This window comes from Penicillium manginii (assembly GCF_028828005.1).
Source record: "Penicillium manginii strain IBT 31320 chromosome Unknown utg000004l:1.0-7231830.0:1.0-7236170.0, whole genome shotgun sequence".
NCBI classification, from domain to species: domain Eukaryota; kingdom Fungi; phylum Ascomycota; class Eurotiomycetes; order Eurotiales; family Aspergillaceae; genus Penicillium; species Penicillium manginii.
Genome location: NW_026643105.1, coordinates 329,542 through 346,079, shown reverse-complemented (window position 1 = coordinate 346,079; position 16,538 = coordinate 329,542). Strand labels below are relative to the sequence as shown.

Genomic DNA, 16,538 nt, shown 5'->3' with positions numbered 1-16,538 from the left:
CGCGCCAATGCCACTCCCATACACACCAATGCAAAATAAACCTCACAGCTCCCTTACAGCTTTGCGTCAAAATCTTCAAACTCGGTGAGATCCGTGATGGAAACTGGTCCCGTGCTAACAGGCAGACGCGCCTTAAAGGTTGTGACATCCGTAATTGTGACGGGGTCCTGGGGGCTCGCAGGCACGTCGGTGCCATTGGTCACGGCCTTCTCGTCCTTACCAGCCTCCAAGCCAAGCTGCTTCAACTGGATACCCATGTTCTTTTCTAATGCCTCAGCCACAGGGGTAATCTGTGCTGGTGGCAGTGTCAAATCTGTAGCCAAGAAAGTCTTGACGATATATACAATCTGTGTCAGGTCAACCACCTCGACGTCAATCTCCTCAAAGGCCGTTGCCAGGCGAGCGTTGTCCACCGCAAATCCGGAAGACTCAAGCTGCTTATAGACAGTCTCGACAAGGCGGTTTCGCTTGTCGGTGGCGCTGGTCTCGGGCTGGGCTCCAGACTGGGCGTTCAGGTGGATCGCCAGCTTGGCACGTGTAGTCGAGGCCGGGTCGATGTACTGCTTGAAGAAGCCTTGCAGGTCTGCCTTGGTCAGAGTCTGTACATTCGCTGCGTCGGTCTCGTGCTGCAGGAAGTCAAAGTACTCCGAGCCAACATGAGACCAGTAGCGGCCAGTCTCTGAGCCTAGGTTCTTGAGCTTCTCCAGACGCTTGTTGATGACACTGCGCTTGTGACCCTCGAATTCCTCGTCGGTCATATCGTCAAGCACCGGCCCAAAGCCGCGCAGGAAATTCTCGATGCGGGACTCGAGGTATTGTGCGGTGCGCTCACTCTGGATAATGACCCGGTAGCCCATGGTCGTTGCGTTGTAGCGGGAGCCGCTCCACACCACGTATCCGAGCTGCTCCTTACTACGAAGCTGGTCAAATGCGGGCTCGTCGGTCAGCTGAGAGAAGAGCTGCAACTTGGATCGCAGCAGATCATCGGAAAAGAGACCAATGTATAAATAATACTCAATGCAGTGGTTGACATTGGCTGGGTCCTTGAGAGTCCGCGGGTAAACATAGTTGCTTCCGGGCGGGATCATCATGTTGCGGCGCAGGTACCACTGGGAAGGAGGCAAAGCACGACCCTGGAGAATCTTCTCAACCGAGTCTGTCATACGCAGCGCATCTTCCTTATATAGGTTACCGTGGGCCAGAACCTCGATGTGAGTCTGCTCGAGCAGCTGGGGGTAAAAGTTGGTAATATCAGCGGCTGTGATGTGTTCCAGCTCCTCGATATACTGCTCGTTAACCCAGCTGCGCTCGGCCAGTAGGTAACGGGTGTAGTCGCCAACTTGGTAGAATGGCTGCTGGTACTCGGCATTACGGAATGCGCGGGCCAATCGCTCCTTAATAATATTGAAGCGATCTTGGTTCACGATCAACCCACGCATGGTGGTCAAGACCTTCTCCAGCAGAACCGACATCTTGTCGTTATAGCCGCCCACGGAGATGTCCAGTCCCAAGATGTTCGCTGCCAGGTGGTAGTCCAGACCAGCCAACTCGGCATCGTACGAGTACTCGTCAAGGGAATCCCGCACCAGTTCACAGTAGAACTTGGTCTTGATGAGGTTCGCGGGGGTAGCCCAAACCAGAGGATTGCGTAGGGTCACATGGACAGTCGCCTTGGGGACCCAGAAGCGGTCGTCTTTCTTGAACCAGAGACGGACTCGGTCGTCGTGACGGATCAGCTTAGGGGTCTTGGCGGGCTCAGGAGTCTCCTTCTTCTCGACAGACAGTCTCGTGGGAACAAACTCGTTCTTGTGAGGCATGTGCACGTCGGATGTACGAGTACTCTCAGTGGAATCTAGCGCCTTTTGAATTCCGCTCAGGAAGTCCTGCGGAATCTTCTCGACCTTGTACTCTGTGCCATACCACTTTTCCTTCTGGTCCCACTGGCCCGGGTAGTCCTGGGACACAATGATCAGACGGAAGTTGTCAGCCCGAAGGTGAGACATGGCATTCTTGATGAGCTCCGGGTCAAATTGCCGCAGCAGTGACCCGCTGAGCAAGTGCTCACGGGGCATCGATTTCTGCATCACGCTGCTGAGACGGCTGGTGAATCGGCTTGCGGGAGTCTTCTGCTTGAAGCGGAAGTCAACTTCGGCGAGATTCTTCATCTCGTCGAAGATCCACTGCTCCGGCTCGCGTTGCTTAATCAAAGCAATGTACTCGAAGATGACCTTTGCCACCTCCTGGTACTTGCTGAGACCCTCAGGCGTCAGACGCACCGAGATTGTGAAGAAGGCCGAGCCAGGGCAGATGGGCATCGCACCGGCAGAGAGACCATTCGCCCACCCCTTGGCCTTAAGATACGAGAGAACACTACCCGGGCCCTCATGGCCAATCAGATGGCTGATGTATCGGCTAGGCTGGGTGTCGTTCATCTTCTCTTCATCCAAGAATGGGAAGTACATGTCCATGGAGCGCGAGTCCATGACGGGCTTCGCAAACACTTGAGTACACATGTCAGCCTCGGAGAAAGGCTGCACATCATCCCACCGGTTCTGGGGGAGGTTTTTGTTCTCGACATCCGCGAACAACTCAGCGACCCACTGTTCTAGTGTATCCAAGGATTCCCGGCCCAAAACCACCAGCTTGGCCCGATTGGCCGAGTAGTGCTTCTGGTAGAACTGGATGAACTCGCTGCGCACCTCCAGACCGCGTTTCTGCGGGTCCTCCTTGAGAGTCTGCAAGTTTCCAGTGGAGAAGTGGTGATACGGGTGTTTCGGGTTTGAGAGAGATTTGTTCAGCTGCATCAGCCGCCACAGGTCACTCTGCAAGTTCTTCTTGTTCTCCGAGTCCACCGCCCGCAGTTCACGATCAAGTGTGGACTCCAGGAAGAGGGGCGAAACGAAAAATTGAGCAAATCGATCGAGTGCTCCATACAAGGGGGAGCGGCCCTCTGTCTCTGTTGTGTTGCTTGAGGCATCGCTGATGACACCATTGGTCCCATTTGTGGAATCGGTTGTTGGGGTGTTTTGTCCGCTGGATTTTGGCTCGCTGGAGTCACCTGTGGCGGAGACCTCAAAGAAGTAGTTTGTTTCGGTGGCAGCGGTATAGGCATTAGAAGAGCCGGAGTGGGAGGCTAGGTACTGGTTATAGGCGTTCTCCTTGGGGTACTATGTGCAGATAAGGGAGCCGAGGTCAGTACAGTCGTTCTGGATTGAGGAAGGGGCAGGGGTACTGCCAATGATGGTTCTTCCATGCTCACCTTTTTCGTTCCCATGAACAGCAAATGCTCTACAGCATGTGCCATGCCAGGCATATCATCTTGATCTGAGAAATTGCCAACATTGACGTTGACGGCGGCGCTAGCCTTGTCGGTATCAGGATCGTGTACTAGAAGAGCCTCTAGCTGATTCGGTAGACGAATGACCCTGTAAGAGCGGTCATCAAGCTCTGGCTTCTCCAGGCGTTCTGTGATGCGTTCGATCTGGCTCATGATTGGGGGCTCGGCACACGCAGGGTGGGAGGTATGGAAGAGGAAGCGGGCCCGGTGGTCGAACGAGGAAAGTGGGAGAGAAGACCGGAAGGACGATATGGGTCTAGTTGCAGAAGAGATGCGTAACAGCGAGTTCAAACGAGTAGCTGGATTGGATTTCAGGCCCCTGTGCAACGAAAGTAGCAATGGACGTGCTCTGCCAACAGAGGACCTTGTGAGCATGAGCAAAGCGAGGGAGGAGGGAGCAAGCTAGCCAAGATGTGCAAGGCTCCACTGGGACCAATGCAGTTAAATTCCAGAGAAAATAAACAAGAAAATTGGGATACAACAGGTGCAAGGAGGGAGATCGATGACGAGAGAAGAGAGTGGGATTGCAAAGACAACGGCCCAACTGGATTGTGTTCCCCCACGACGATAACGCGGGGGCGGTGAGGCTTTCGTGGAGAAGTCCAAGTCAAAGTAGTTCCTAAGGGTTACTAGAACGTACTTTTGATTTTTGAAAGCCTTGGAGCTAGTGATAAGACTAGTCCTGTCTAGTACTGGTTAATCCGTACTGCAACTAGATTTGGATTATTATGCCGAGGTTCTCTTTGTAGTATGTGAGTGGATATCTTCTGCCGGGTTGAGGCTGAGATTGACCAGTGTTGCATCAGGGCATGTTTGAGTGATTGCTAACCAGTGACGAGTATTGCAACACATCAAAAGGAAAGGGGAAATAGGAGTGCTTGAAAACTTCTTTCCTATCGGGGGTTCAAACAATTATATCCCCATCACTGCCATCGCCCCGTGTGCAAGAAAAACATATTACCAACTACGCGAACAAACATCCAATGAAACAAGGCCGATCCTTGGAAGAATAGTCAAATTCGACTTCTCATTACGCATTAACTATACATTCCCCGACCAATCGGTAACCCCCACTAGCAATCCCCAATTTCCCCCCAACCGATGAGGCTCTTCCCCCGCATCGCCTCAATCCAGGCAACCGCTGCACAGCCCCAGCCACCACCAAAAACAAGACAAAGAAAACAAGAAAATAGTTTGAAAGAGTCCTCGCATTTGTCTCTGCTGTCAGTCACAGAGCCTCATCATAGAGCCTCAATTTTACAGGTCTCCAAGATAAGATTCTTTAACACGAATCGGCGCACAGGGTGAGGGTGACATCGGCATCCTGGGTACAAGACTCTGTATTGCTCACATAGCTGGCAGAGATACCCCCATTCCAGCAGATACCCTTGCAAGAGTCCTCCGACGGAGTGATAGAGAGGGTGTGACCGGTAAAGGGGTCACCGAAGACATCAGAGAGGTCGTAGAAGATTTCATTCTCGTCGTCGTTGAGTGCATACGAGAAGATGGTCTGGGGCTTGCCGGTGGTCAGGCCATCCTCTTCGAGAGTCATTTTCAGGGCAATGCCACCGGTGGTGTCATCGCTGCGGTATAGTTCCGAGTATCCGCCCTCACTGGCGACGAGAGTCTTGGTGTCGCTGATTGAACTACCCACGGACCAGAGATAGACCGGGAAGTCGCACTTGTTGAAGACGACTGCGCTGCCTAGGGCGTTGACCATCGGTGTCAAGAGTGCGAGAGAGGCGAGGGGAATGGTAAAGTGCATGGTGATATGAAGTGAGTTGAAGTAGAGTAGAGTTGGGTAAATACTTTCGAAGTATAGAGTTGAGTGTGATAACGGTAATCGTAATGGCAATGGTTGTGATGGTTGTGATGGTTATGATAGTTGTCAGGAGGAGTGACAGTCTTTTATACCTTAGGGTACCTGCCATATCCATATCCATATCCATTGCTCTTTCCATAGGTACTAGTAGTATCCATAGCTGTTATCTCCTGTCAGTTCTGAGACAAAAAACTTGGAAAGTTGGAAACTTCGGAGTAAAAAAAGTCCAAACTTTGGGAGCAATTATCAGGCCCTCCACGGGAGCTCTAGTATACTAGTATTATTACCTACTAGGGAGTACTAATTCTAGCACTAGTATCTAAGGGTTAGTATTAGGGCGTCCCATAAGGCGGCCTTACTCTTAGACCATCGCTCTAAAATCATAACTTTGAATAAATAATAGAGATAGAGATAGAAATAGAGATAGGGATAGGGATGGGGATAGAGATAGAACAAAGACACTCTAAATTCAAAAAAAGACGGGACTGGTATTCATGGGATGACTGGACGCCTGTTTATTCCTTCATCTGCTCTCCCTCCCCTTGATCTTCCTTTTCATCTTCTGTCTCTTCGTCATCTGTCTGCTCCGTTCGGTCCATGATGAACTTGAACACCTCCTCCTTGTGATCCGAAAGCATCTCGCTTAGATGTGAGCTGTTGGATTTGCGAAGCGTGCCGTAGCGCTTGGATGGTTTGCGGTCTGAGTTGCCCCAAACACCGTGTGAGGGTGAAACGAACACTAGGGAGTTCTGGTAATTCAATGTTAGTGTTGAGAGGCATGGCATAGTAAATGGCATCCACAGGAATTAGACAACTTACCTCTCGATACCATTTTGATAGCCACACCTGAGTTGGTGAGGCAACCGCCCGGACGGGGTTCTCCGCTACAAAAGAAACAATGCCGCTGACTTTCTTGTAGAGATTTTCTGTTTTTTTGAGTCAGTTATATCGCCCAATTGAGGGTTTTTGGTTAGCCTTAGGCATACCTCGATTGATCAACAAGTTGGCGACGCCGTAGAATGCATTGCCGATGCCAAGGAAGATAATTTCCCGGATTTCACGCTCATCGATGGAGTGTGGCCTGTCAAATATTTAGTCTCAAAGTCAAATAATAATCCGAGAATAGCCCGAAGACATGCTGGCGGATCCTTACTGGATGTAGTTGTCCCACAGGTAGCTTGCCAACTCCTCGGTGGCTGTAGGTCGGTTCTCATCTTCATCCTCGTATCTGCCGGTCGCCTAAATTTGGTAAAGGTTGAGTTTGGTGTATCCGAGGGGTCGGCAGGGTAATGTTAGGCCTTACCGGTTCTCGGGTGATGTGTTTAGGAATATTGACGTCGATCACGGCGTACCCTTTGTCCAAAATCCATTTCACATAATCCTTTTGGACATCGGCCTTGACTGTTAGTTAGCGTAGGTCTGGCTGACGAGGGCCAGCATTTTTAGATACTTACCACCCAGACATTGTGTGCATCAAGTTTGTTAGTGATGGGATGAACCTGTCCCATGATCTCGGGTCTATGGAAATTGTGAGCCTGGCGTGATGGAGATCTGAGCGATCGAGGTGACCTACGGATCGTGGAAAATCACAACGAGTGGTACTGCATGGTGGTAATTGGGACTTTGACAAAGGTGAGATATTGAGTATGTTAAATCAGGTCACAGGAGAGACTGACCTTGCGATAACCTGATTTTTGAATGATTGCGAGATGGCGGTTCGGTAGATGTAAAGTGGAGTCATTTTGAAGCTTTCATAAAACTTGTTGGATTGATAGCTCCGGAGGATATCTGTATCATCTGTTAGGCATGATTTGCAATACTCGACTTTGATACATACCGTGAAGACGGTCTCCCCATGCCGCATGTTTAGTTGGCTTAGGGAACATGCAACGCCAATAAGGCGCTTGAATCGACATAACCTGCCTAACAGTTTTGATCGCGCTTTCAGAGGGTTGAGTCCCGGTTAGGCGATCTGGCGGTTCGCCCATCAGAACTCTAGTCACAGCCAATGCGGACTTTGAGATAGATCGGAAGTTGTATCCTCCCTGGTAGTGATTTAATTAGTGCCAAAGTACTGACACATAGATAATTGATTTGCTCACCTCCAGACAAACGGCCAACTTTCCGTTGGCGAGATTCATCAACATATGGGTCATCTGGCCATAGCAGGCAGGCGAGACGAAGCAGCCACCCAGCACGTCGCCAGCAGCAGCATCAAAGCCAGCAGAGACTATACGTATGTTAGAATCTATCTCAAGGGGCAGTAGAAGAACCAATCACATACTGATCACCAAGTCCGGGTCGAACTCCTGGGCAATCGGCATCACAACCTGCTGGAAGGCAAACATGTAGTCGCCATCGCCCATTCCCTGGTCGGGCCAAGGAATGTTGATGTTTCTATGAGTTCTAATCAGACAAAATTGCGCTGAGTATAATCGGGGGCGTTAGAAGTGAGCTCACCTTCCTTCACCGGCCCCCACACCACAATGATCCCAGTCTCCCTCGGGGCCACCAGGATAGAATTTTCCACCCTGATGGACATGGATCGAAACGTAAAGCACGTTGGGATCATCGTAAAATGCCTTCTGGACACCATTTCCTGTAAGTTCATGAGTGCCTGCATCATCAAGTAGAGTGGTAGGAGGTATCAAATATACCATGGTGAACATCCCTACGAGATACAAGTCAATAACGATACTTCAAAATGATAAAATTAAAAAAAAAAAAAAATACCAATCCAAAATCATGATTTTTCGACATTGGTCGCCGAGCCTTTTCTGACAGACTTTGGCCGCAATCGGCACATTGTTAAAGAGGCAGAAGCCCATGGCTGTGTCGTGCTCTGCGTGATGACCGGGCGGACGAATGACTGCAATCGCGTTCTTTACTTTTCGCTGCGCAACTGCCAGACAGGTCTCAATCGCACCCCCTGCGGATAAAATTGCTGCCTGGAAGGTTAGATTGTTGAAGTAGATAGAGTCTCGGGTTCGTTCCAGGTCTAGAAGCTCGGCCTGGTCCATATCTAGTTTGATATGTTAGGTTCGTAGATCACGATAAGTGAGGGTTGGTGTCAGACTCAAAAGCATACCCTGAGTAGATCGCACAAAGGCAAAGTGATCGGCGGAATGAATGCTGACGATCTCCTCCTCGGTAGCCTCGCGAGCAGCAATGCGCTGCAGAGGAATAGCAGCCAAAGGACGACAAGAATCGGGGTCATCGACCAGACCGGACTTGCAGAGTTCTTTGTAGATGTAATAGATCCGACGAGGGTCCTCTGGGTGGACATCATTTGCAGGCTGGACTTCACAATGGTAGCGCATGCGTACGTCGTAGCAGAGACCCGTAGCCAAGGAAGCAAGTGGAAGGCCAGGCCTGCTTGTAACCTCCTCTTCAGACCAGTCTGAATTAGACTCAACAAGACTATCTCGCTTGAGATATTCGGCGGAGGTTGTCTCCGAATCACTTTGTTTCACTAGATGCTCGGGAAGTCCAGTGCTCATGTGGGCGGGGTTCTCGTGGGAATGTATTGTTCCAGCACCAGGAGAGGGAGAGTCATTCGGAATTCCAGTAAATAATGAAGGTACAAGAACGGGGTCTGCAGTGGTCTCGGGAGCAGAGCCAGATTGTTGGGCTAGAGATGAATGAGAGGGCAATGAAGGGAGTCGTCGAGACTCCCCCCATGATAACATCATCATCTTGTTCCATGCTCAGACAATTTTCTAGCGCAACAATACCAGCCCGTTTTCAATGGACTTGATTACCGCTGGCTAGTATCTCATAACCAGATAGCTCAGGCTGGGCTTGGACAATCGCATGCAAGGATAGTGCTTGGAATAAGATGATTGCCAAGTTAAAGCTTGCAAACAAATGTTCAAGCCAACAAGCAACAAGCTTTTCTGGCCTTAGGCTATTTGTTGCCACGGACTGGAACTTGAAATCTGTAGGTGCTCGACTCAACCGCGGACGTATAGAAATACGATTGTACTCCTGGTACAAAGGAAATCCAGTCCGGTAGTGCCCACGATAGAACAAAAGTGACAGCAAGAGAAGAGACCGATATTCTCAATCTTTCAGTAGATAAGGTAAAGCAGAGAGAGCAAGACGCCTTTCCAGGGAGGGAGCTGTATCACTGAGAGGATGGGGGATTGGATCGATGCGCATGTTGGATCCCTTTTGGGCCGGTGGTCCATTCTGCCTGACATTTCTAAGTTCACCGCTCACTGAAGCCGCCTGATGCTTTCTAGAGGGGCTACTGTGGATGAGTCAGCAAAGTCCACGGTATAGAGTTGTTTCTTCGGAAATATCTCGGGATAGGCTTGTACTTGAAAAACTTCCATTGTCTAACCGAACGGAAATGGACTCGTTATAAAAGAACATCGGATTGAAATATCTATAGAAGATTTGGAATCTTGACACGAGGAATATGAGGTGTGATTTCGCAAATTAGATATAGCATTTAGCGGTGTAGAGATACGGTAGCATGATGTGGCAGCGCATGTTACCTACCATTGCCTGGTGAAATATACCCAAGACCAAAGGTAAATTTGGACCAAAATGTGAATAGCACCTTGCAAGTGCAGGCCTTTTAATGATATTCCATTATCGTCAGTCCCCATTATTTAAAGTGTTTCCAAGGTCATTTTATCGAGAACGTTGGCGCGGGGGAACGGCTGCCGAGGGAACAGCGTTACGAGCCATGAACTTCAGGATATCTCAATTGCTACAGCAAAAATTACACAATCTACTCCAAGGCTTGAACTTTCAGCTCATCGGGATAATCATAAACATGAGAATTGTATTTGGTTTCATTAAATTGACGTTATCGGATTTTTTCTACAGGGCGAGCCCCATCAGCAATCCCCATTCGGGTTCACAGAACAGAATTCATCCTTTAGAGAACACTCCTGACCCCAGGACGCTGTCCTGATTCCTACTGGCCATCGACCTTAGCGATGTAGGCGATCAGGTCGACGACACGGTGGGAGTAACCCCACTCGTTGTCGTACCAGGAGACCAGCTTGATGAAGTTGGGGTTCAGAGCAATACCGGCCTTGGCATCGAAGATGGAGGAGTGGTCATCACCGTTCAGGTCGGTGGAGACAATCTCGTCCTCGGTGTAGCCGAGGATACCCTTGAGCTCGCCCTCGGAGGCGGCCTTGATGGTGGCCTTGATCTCCTCGTAGGTGGCGGCCTTCTCGATACGGCAGGTCAGGTCGACAACGGAGACGTTGGCGGTGGGGACACGCATGGCCATACCGGTCAGCTTGCCGTTCAGGGCGGGGATGACCTTGCCGACAGCCTTAGCGGCACCGGTGGAGGAGGGGATGATGTTCTGGGCCGCAGTGCGGCCACCACGCCAGTCCTTAGCGGAGGGACCATCGACGGTCTTCTGGGTAGCGGTGTAAGAGTGGATGGTGGTCATGAGACCCTCAACGAGACCGAACTTGTCGTTGATGACCTTGGCGAGGGGAGCAAGGCAGTTGGTGGTGCAAGAGGCGTTGGAGAGGACGTTAACGTCGGTCTTGTAGGAGTCGTTGTTGACACCCATGACGAACATGGGGGCATCGGCCGAGGGGGCGGAGATGATGACCTTCTTGGCACCACCCTTCAAGTGAGCGGAGGCCTTGTCGGTGGTGGTGAAAACACCAGTGGACTCGACGACGTAGGCGGCGCCGGTCTCAGCCCAGGGGATGGCAGCGGGGTCACGCTCGGCGTAGAAGCGGATCTTCTTGCCGTTGACGATCAGACCGTTGGTGCCATCGACCTCGATGGTGCCCTTGAACTGGCCGTGGGTGCTGTCATACTTGAGCATGTAGGCCTAAAAGGGAGAGGTGGGCGGTTAGTATTGCGTGGTGAATAAGGAGCTTGCTGCGGGGTGGGGCAGGGTACAAGTGGGCTGCAGCAGTGCAGAGACCCAATGCGAACCCCGCCAATAGCCCAACAAAAACACCCAAGAATCAGGAGAACTAGCTTACAGCGTAGTGGACCTCAATGAAGGGGTCGTTAACGGCGACAACGTCAACACCACCGTGGTTGATGCTGTGGAACAGTTAGATGGGAGGTTGTGCCACGCGATATGGGGGTACAGAGGGGCAATACTCACGCATTGCGGAAGACCTGCGAGGCGAGGGGTTAGTTTGGAGCTCTGGTTTAAAGGGAATTGAAGGTAGAATGAACTTACAATGCGGCCGATACGGCCAAATCCGTTGATACCAACCTGGAGAAGGGTGAGTTATGGTGGCGATGGGTGATGTTGGTGGTGGTTAATCCGGGCGTACCTTGGGGACCATTATTGCGGTAGTTTAAACTAAGAAGCTGTGAGTAAGAGAAAAGAATGGGGTGGGAGTGATGATGGTAGATGGGGAAGATAGATGGGAATGTACCTTTTGGGAGAGTGATTGAAAAGAGGAGAGTGGATGGGGGAAGAAAGAAAGGAGAAGAAGAGAAGAAGAAGGAGGGGGGGAAGGAGTAGTAATAATAAAATAAATCCAATCCGGATGGCTGACGCAAAGAGGCGATCACCTTACTCCGTAGGTACCTCCGTACTCTACAGTCTACAGTCTACACCGAACCACCAACGTAACTCCCCAAGTGGACCTCCCCCAGATCGAATGTTTCCCGACTGTTGCCGCCCGGTTCTAGCAGGGACCCTCCTTTCCGGTTTCATACACCGGGCAAAGCAGGAAGAGTCACGATATCTGCGCCTGCTCTGCCCCTCGGTAGCTCCCGTTCTACCAATGAGATGGCCGAGATTGAACCCGGACCCGGCTCTAGACTACGAATTGCCTCGGAGATGACGCTGTAAAACACTTTGCCATCGGGGAGAAGGGGGACTATCACGGTCTCTACGATAATCTCGGAGTTGTAGGCTTGCCGAGAGGGGTTGGAGTAAGGGAGAGTGTTGGGTAATGGAGGGGCATGGAGGGGGAGAAGGTGGTGGGGGAGGTGAGAGGAGGGGCAGTCGTAGCATCATGACTGAGTAAGTATTAGTAAGTACTAATAAGTACCTTGTAGTAATAATTTATATGGGGCGGTACACAAAACTACTAGTACCACTGCAGTATATAGCTGGAAGTATTCAACATTATTTATCATTTATTGATTATAATTATTATAATTATAATTATTGGATCTATACCTAGGTAGTCCAGAGTATATTATTTGATCTCCTATGTATCTAGACTCTAAATGGACATGGATCTCTGCGGTGGACCAATTCGGCATGGAGCCTCCCCCTTCTGGCATTGCGGTATAAAACCAACAGCTGACCCGCGCCTGATACATTCACCGGCACTGGCTTTAATGTCCACTGACCCGTCAGACTTTTTGGTCCACTCCCTTTTATGGAGTAGTCTGGAAATACCCTACATAGGTATGGTCTTTCTTCAGCCTTGAAAATGGCTGGGGTCGCATTGTCTGGATTATAAATCTCGCCCACCTGATCAGCCCATCAGAACACTACAGTATACAATGTGCCCGGTCTCCTCCAATTGCCATTGGAACACAATTGACTCATATCAACGCCTCCTCCATATCTTCATGCTTATCATATGCACCCAGGGTCTGCAGGCTGATCAATCAGCTTGCCATTACCACAATGACACCGGTGGCCAATTCGGAATTATACATGGAAGGAGATGGAAGCGGGTAGACGGAACAACACCACACCAGACTACTAACTACTACATACCTATGCTTCTATTACTAGTTTCCTGACAGAACATCATGCTTTTGAGGTTATTAGGATAAGAGGTAACAGGTGATCATAGTATAAGGTAATAGGTAATTGGTAACGGTACTAGTAAACTTGCAAGAGTAATAGTAATAAGGAATCCATCAATTGGACATGACTATAATACAACGAAGAAGCTAATACTGGCATCAGATGCCCGACTCACGCTCATTCCATGGTAAACATCATGGTAACAACCATTGGAATCGATTATGCCCATTGGTCTATTTCTGCAGAGCCCAACCCCTTAAGTCAAAGCAATGCCTATCAGATTGCACAGGTGATTATCAGGCTAACGCCTTTCTTTACTCCTCCTTGACACCACCGCGGTAGTTCTTCTCCGCCTCCTCGATCGAGGCCTTGTCGCTCTTGGGCGCACCCTGGGACATGAAGCCGCCACCGCTCTTGAAGGGACGGGCGAGGTCGCCGGTCGCAGGCTTGCCGAAGAGGTGGATCTTGACCAGGTTGGACTCGAAGGCGCCCTTCAGGGGGATGATCGACTGGATGAGGAGGGGGTTGGTGTACTTCATGTACAGGTGCATGACACCCATCATGCCGACACCCATCAGCTGGCTGCGCAACAATTGACGGAGCTGACCCTTGTCGTAGTCCATGTTGGTGGTAGTGACGGGCTTGGCCTCCTCGCCGCTGCCCATGGCAGCAGGCTCAACGTACTTGAGAGTAGTCATGTCTATAGATACGCACGCGCGCAGTTAGTATACGGGGTTCGCGCCGGAGAGACCAGACCCACATACCTTTCTTGCTATTGATCTTCGCTTGAGTGTAGAGATAGATGCCCAGGATGAGGACGTTGGACAGAATGTACATGCCGCGGACGAGCATCAGAACCTGGGGATCCTCGAAGGGAACCTTCTTGGCCAGCTGCATCATCGCCAGGATGATGGCCAGGTTGGTACTGCGCGAATAGTATTAGCATTATCATCAACATCAACATCGCCGAGAATCTCATCCAGCGGGGATTAGGATACTCACATCTGAGGGGAGACCATATTGTCGATAAGAACCCTTTTGACCTTTAAAACCGAAGTGGGGAGGGGGAGAGATAGATGAAAGGGACAAACACGAAAGGAACAGATTCGAATCGAATCTCCAAGGTGGCCGCTCGGCTCGGAAGAACCGTTGGCCGTCGCTTCCGGGAAAGATGGGGGCCCTCCTCCGCCTCCACGCCCGAACACATCGAACTACGGATTACACATTGAATCCTCAACCAAGCCTCACCGATCCATCTCAGCCAAGAAACTCTCAGTAGTGGATTACCGGCCTCTTACAATCCATAATGAGGGGACTTTTAACCTCCACTGCCAGCTAGCTAAGCTGCAGCCACCCGGAATGAACATCGTGATGAGCATGTTCACACAGTTACTGACACCCACCACTACCTTCTACAGTACCAGGACTGTCTGTCTGCCAAGCATTTCATTGTCTAACACCAACAGATCGAAAATAACGACACTCAACTTACCAAACAGCTATGATTCCTCATGTTTCCCACCCACTCGTCACGCAAAGTGAGCTGAGTGACCTTGAGATGGATATTTCCGCATTCGGATTAGCGTCGGGCCGTCTTTAGCGACCGGCTTGCTGGGACATTTCTGACTTCTCCATCCATCAACAACGCGCGTGCCTACCCGCTTTCTGAATCGCTTCTTCATCCACTCTCTTGGTCGATCGCCTGCTATACTCTACCTTCGCGACACCCGCGTTCTTGCGATCATATTCCTCTCAAAATGCCTGGCGGAAAGGGAAAGTCTATCGGTGGAAAGGGTGGTTCCAAGGACTCTGCGGGGAAGGCCCAGAAGTCTCACAGCGCTAAGGCTGGTCTGCAGGTTAGTGTCTTATTCCCATTGTGGCAGACCGGGTCATGCATCACGACTCTTGCGTGGAAAGGATATGCGATCGGGGCCGATGGAGGGGAAGAGGGGGGGGGGGGGGTTCTGGACCCTGATCAATGTCCATGTCAAAAAGACGCGTCGTTTCTGGTTCCCCTCACTCGCCACTCGGTTCAGCATCATATGAGTGATTGTCAACCTCGTTCCACCTTGTCGCATGTCCTTTGAGATCCTGGCATCACTGCTCGCGCCTTCATGATCCCTCTCCAACATGTTGCCTGGTTACTAACATTCGTTCTCCTTCCCGTCTAGTTCCCCTGTGGTCGTGTCAAGCGTTTCTTGAAGAACAACACCCAGAATAAGATGCGCGTTGGTGCCAAGGGTATGTTCTTGACCTCCCTTCCTCGATGAGGCCGCGCCCAGGCTAACCCTTTCGCAGCCGCCGTCTACGTGACAGCTGTCCTTGAGTATCTGACTGCCGAAGTTCTGGAATTGGCCGGAAACGCCGCCAAGGACCTGAAGGTCAAGCGTATCACACCACGTCACCTACAGCTCGCTATCCGTGGTGACGAAGAGTTGGACACCCTCATCCGCGCAACCATCGCCTTCGGTGGTGTTCTGCCCCGCATCAACCGCGCGCTGCTGCTGAAGGTGGAGCAAAAGAAGAAGGGCAAGCCTGAGCTTTGAATGGGGGAAATTCTTCGAAAATGAGTGACCGGTACTACGATCGGGATTGACGGGTCGGAGTCTCTTCTCTTCTCCTCTCCTCTCTTCGCCATCTCTCCTCCACCCCTTCCTTTTTGATTTCGTTCACGGCGTGCAACTTTTGATGTATTGTGTCTATTCCCCGGCTTTTTTCTCGACTATTTTTTTTTCTTCTGCTTGTTGCTTCTATTTTGATTTCAAGTTTACGGGCGCTGTAATGGGAAAATGGGGGATATCCTGGTAGTCCGGGAATTAAACTACTGTTCCAATGAGCTCTACTCGTCTTAACTCGTACTGTGGTCGTAGTCCGCCTTTACCCGTCATCGGCACCTATCCTCAAACACTCCGAAGTATCTCGCGCTTGGGGTCGCATTCTTCGCGATAACCGGTTGCCTCGGCGAAATCGCGGGTCGCAAGTTGTCGCGTCGCTTTTGATAGCTCAATCTTGATTATAACGAGATTGATCTGCTGGTTTCTCTAAGACTAATAGTACTTGAAGCACAAGTTATGGTGATGATGAGCTACCTAAGTAACCATGATGTAAATCATTAGATTATCGTGTTTCAGCCCCCCTCATGCGCAAGTGGGCTGGTCTTGGCGTGCATATGGGGGATCGACAGGGACATGCCGCGATAAACAACAAACAAAATGGACCTGGGCATGTAAACAACTTGAACCCTGTCCATTTAAGGCCCATCAAGTTCGAGATAAGGATATATACGGATTTAATTGAAACCTTCCAAGGTTCCAAGGTTCTCCGGGGCTTGCACTGATTTATTGTTATGGCACTACCTACTAGCAAAGGTTATTTCTGAAATGCTACTGGCGCCCGGTCACGATCACAGTATATCTTGGTCGATATTTACATTCAGCTTGCTACTATATATGTACACCACCTGTCCAGATGCCGATATCCACGCTGCTCAGGCGTCCGTTCCAAGGTTGATAGCGGTACAGACGCTGGCAAGGTTCCCGTAACATATCATAATAAAGATCGAGGTCCGAATAATGACTTCAGGGATAACCCAGGCATATACTAGGATTCCAGTTTCTCAATACACATATCGAACATCGGGGTGCTCTTTGTCAGTC

General features: G+C 50.5%; 6 protein-coding genes across 6 annotated transcripts; 1 reads left to right on the top strand and 5 right to left on the bottom strand.

Moving 5' to 3' along the window:
• Window positions 1–53: 53 nt before the first annotated feature.
• Window positions 54–3,490, bottom strand: N7533_003826 (uncharacterized protein; the record flags this gene model as incomplete). Its single annotated transcript, XM_057100476.1, has 2 exons — window positions 54–3,167; window positions 3,260–3,490. 2 exons carry the CDS (start codon window positions 3,488–3,490, stop codon window positions 54–56), a joined length of 3,345 nt encoding a protein of 1,114 aa, XP_056960106.1.
• A 1,129-nt stretch (window positions 3,491–4,619) lies between these two features.
• On the bottom strand, window positions 4,620–5,102 carry N7533_003825 (putative BYS1 domain protein; the record flags this gene model as incomplete). The annotated part of the gene is made up of 1 exon (XM_057100475.1): window positions 4,620–5,102. One exon carries the CDS (start codon window positions 5,100–5,102, stop codon window positions 4,620–4,622), a length of 483 nt encoding a protein of 160 aa, XP_056960105.1.
• A 572-nt stretch (window positions 5,103–5,674) lies between these two features.
• On the bottom strand, window positions 5,675–8,659 carry hdaA (histone deacetylase hdaA; the record flags this gene model as incomplete). Its single annotated transcript, XM_057100474.1, has 15 exons — window positions 5,675–5,908; window positions 5,979–6,085; window positions 6,146–6,240; window positions 6,313–6,398; window positions 6,463–6,555; window positions 6,614–6,677; window positions 6,733–6,780; window positions 6,836–6,947; window positions 6,997–7,204; window positions 7,262–7,389; window positions 7,444–7,556; window positions 7,620–7,758; window positions 7,817–7,830; window positions 7,893–8,181; window positions 8,248–8,659. 15 exons carry the CDS (start codon window positions 8,657–8,659, stop codon window positions 5,675–5,677), a joined length of 2,142 nt encoding a protein of 713 aa, XP_056960104.1.
• A 1,430-nt stretch (window positions 8,660–10,089) lies between these two features.
• Window positions 10,090–11,449, bottom strand: gpdA (glyceraldehyde 3-phosphate dehydrogenase GpdA; the record flags this gene model as incomplete). The annotated part of the gene is made up of 5 exons (XM_057100473.1): window positions 10,090–10,977; window positions 11,135–11,198; window positions 11,263–11,276; window positions 11,341–11,376; window positions 11,438–11,449. 5 exons carry the CDS (start codon window positions 11,447–11,449, stop codon window positions 10,090–10,092), a joined length of 1,014 nt encoding a protein of 337 aa, XP_056960103.1.
• A 1,747-nt stretch (window positions 11,450–13,196) lies between these two features.
• On the bottom strand, window positions 13,197–13,901 carry N7533_003822 (PHO88 family protein; the record flags this gene model as incomplete). Its single annotated transcript, XM_057100472.1, has 3 exons — window positions 13,197–13,582; window positions 13,647–13,807; window positions 13,885–13,901. The coding sequence occupies 3 exons, from the start codon at window positions 13,899–13,901 to the stop codon at window positions 13,197–13,199; spliced, it is 564 nt and encodes a 187-aa protein (XP_056960102.1).
• A 738-nt stretch (window positions 13,902–14,639) lies between these two features.
• Window positions 14,640–15,428, top strand: htz1 (histone H2AZ; the record flags this gene model as incomplete). The annotated part of the gene is made up of 3 exons (XM_057100471.1): window positions 14,640–14,738; window positions 15,054–15,123; window positions 15,181–15,428. The coding sequence occupies 3 exons, from the start codon at window positions 14,640–14,642 to the stop codon at window positions 15,426–15,428; spliced, it is 417 nt and encodes a 138-aa protein (XP_056960101.1).
• Between the last annotated feature and the right edge of the window lie 1,110 nt (window positions 15,429–16,538).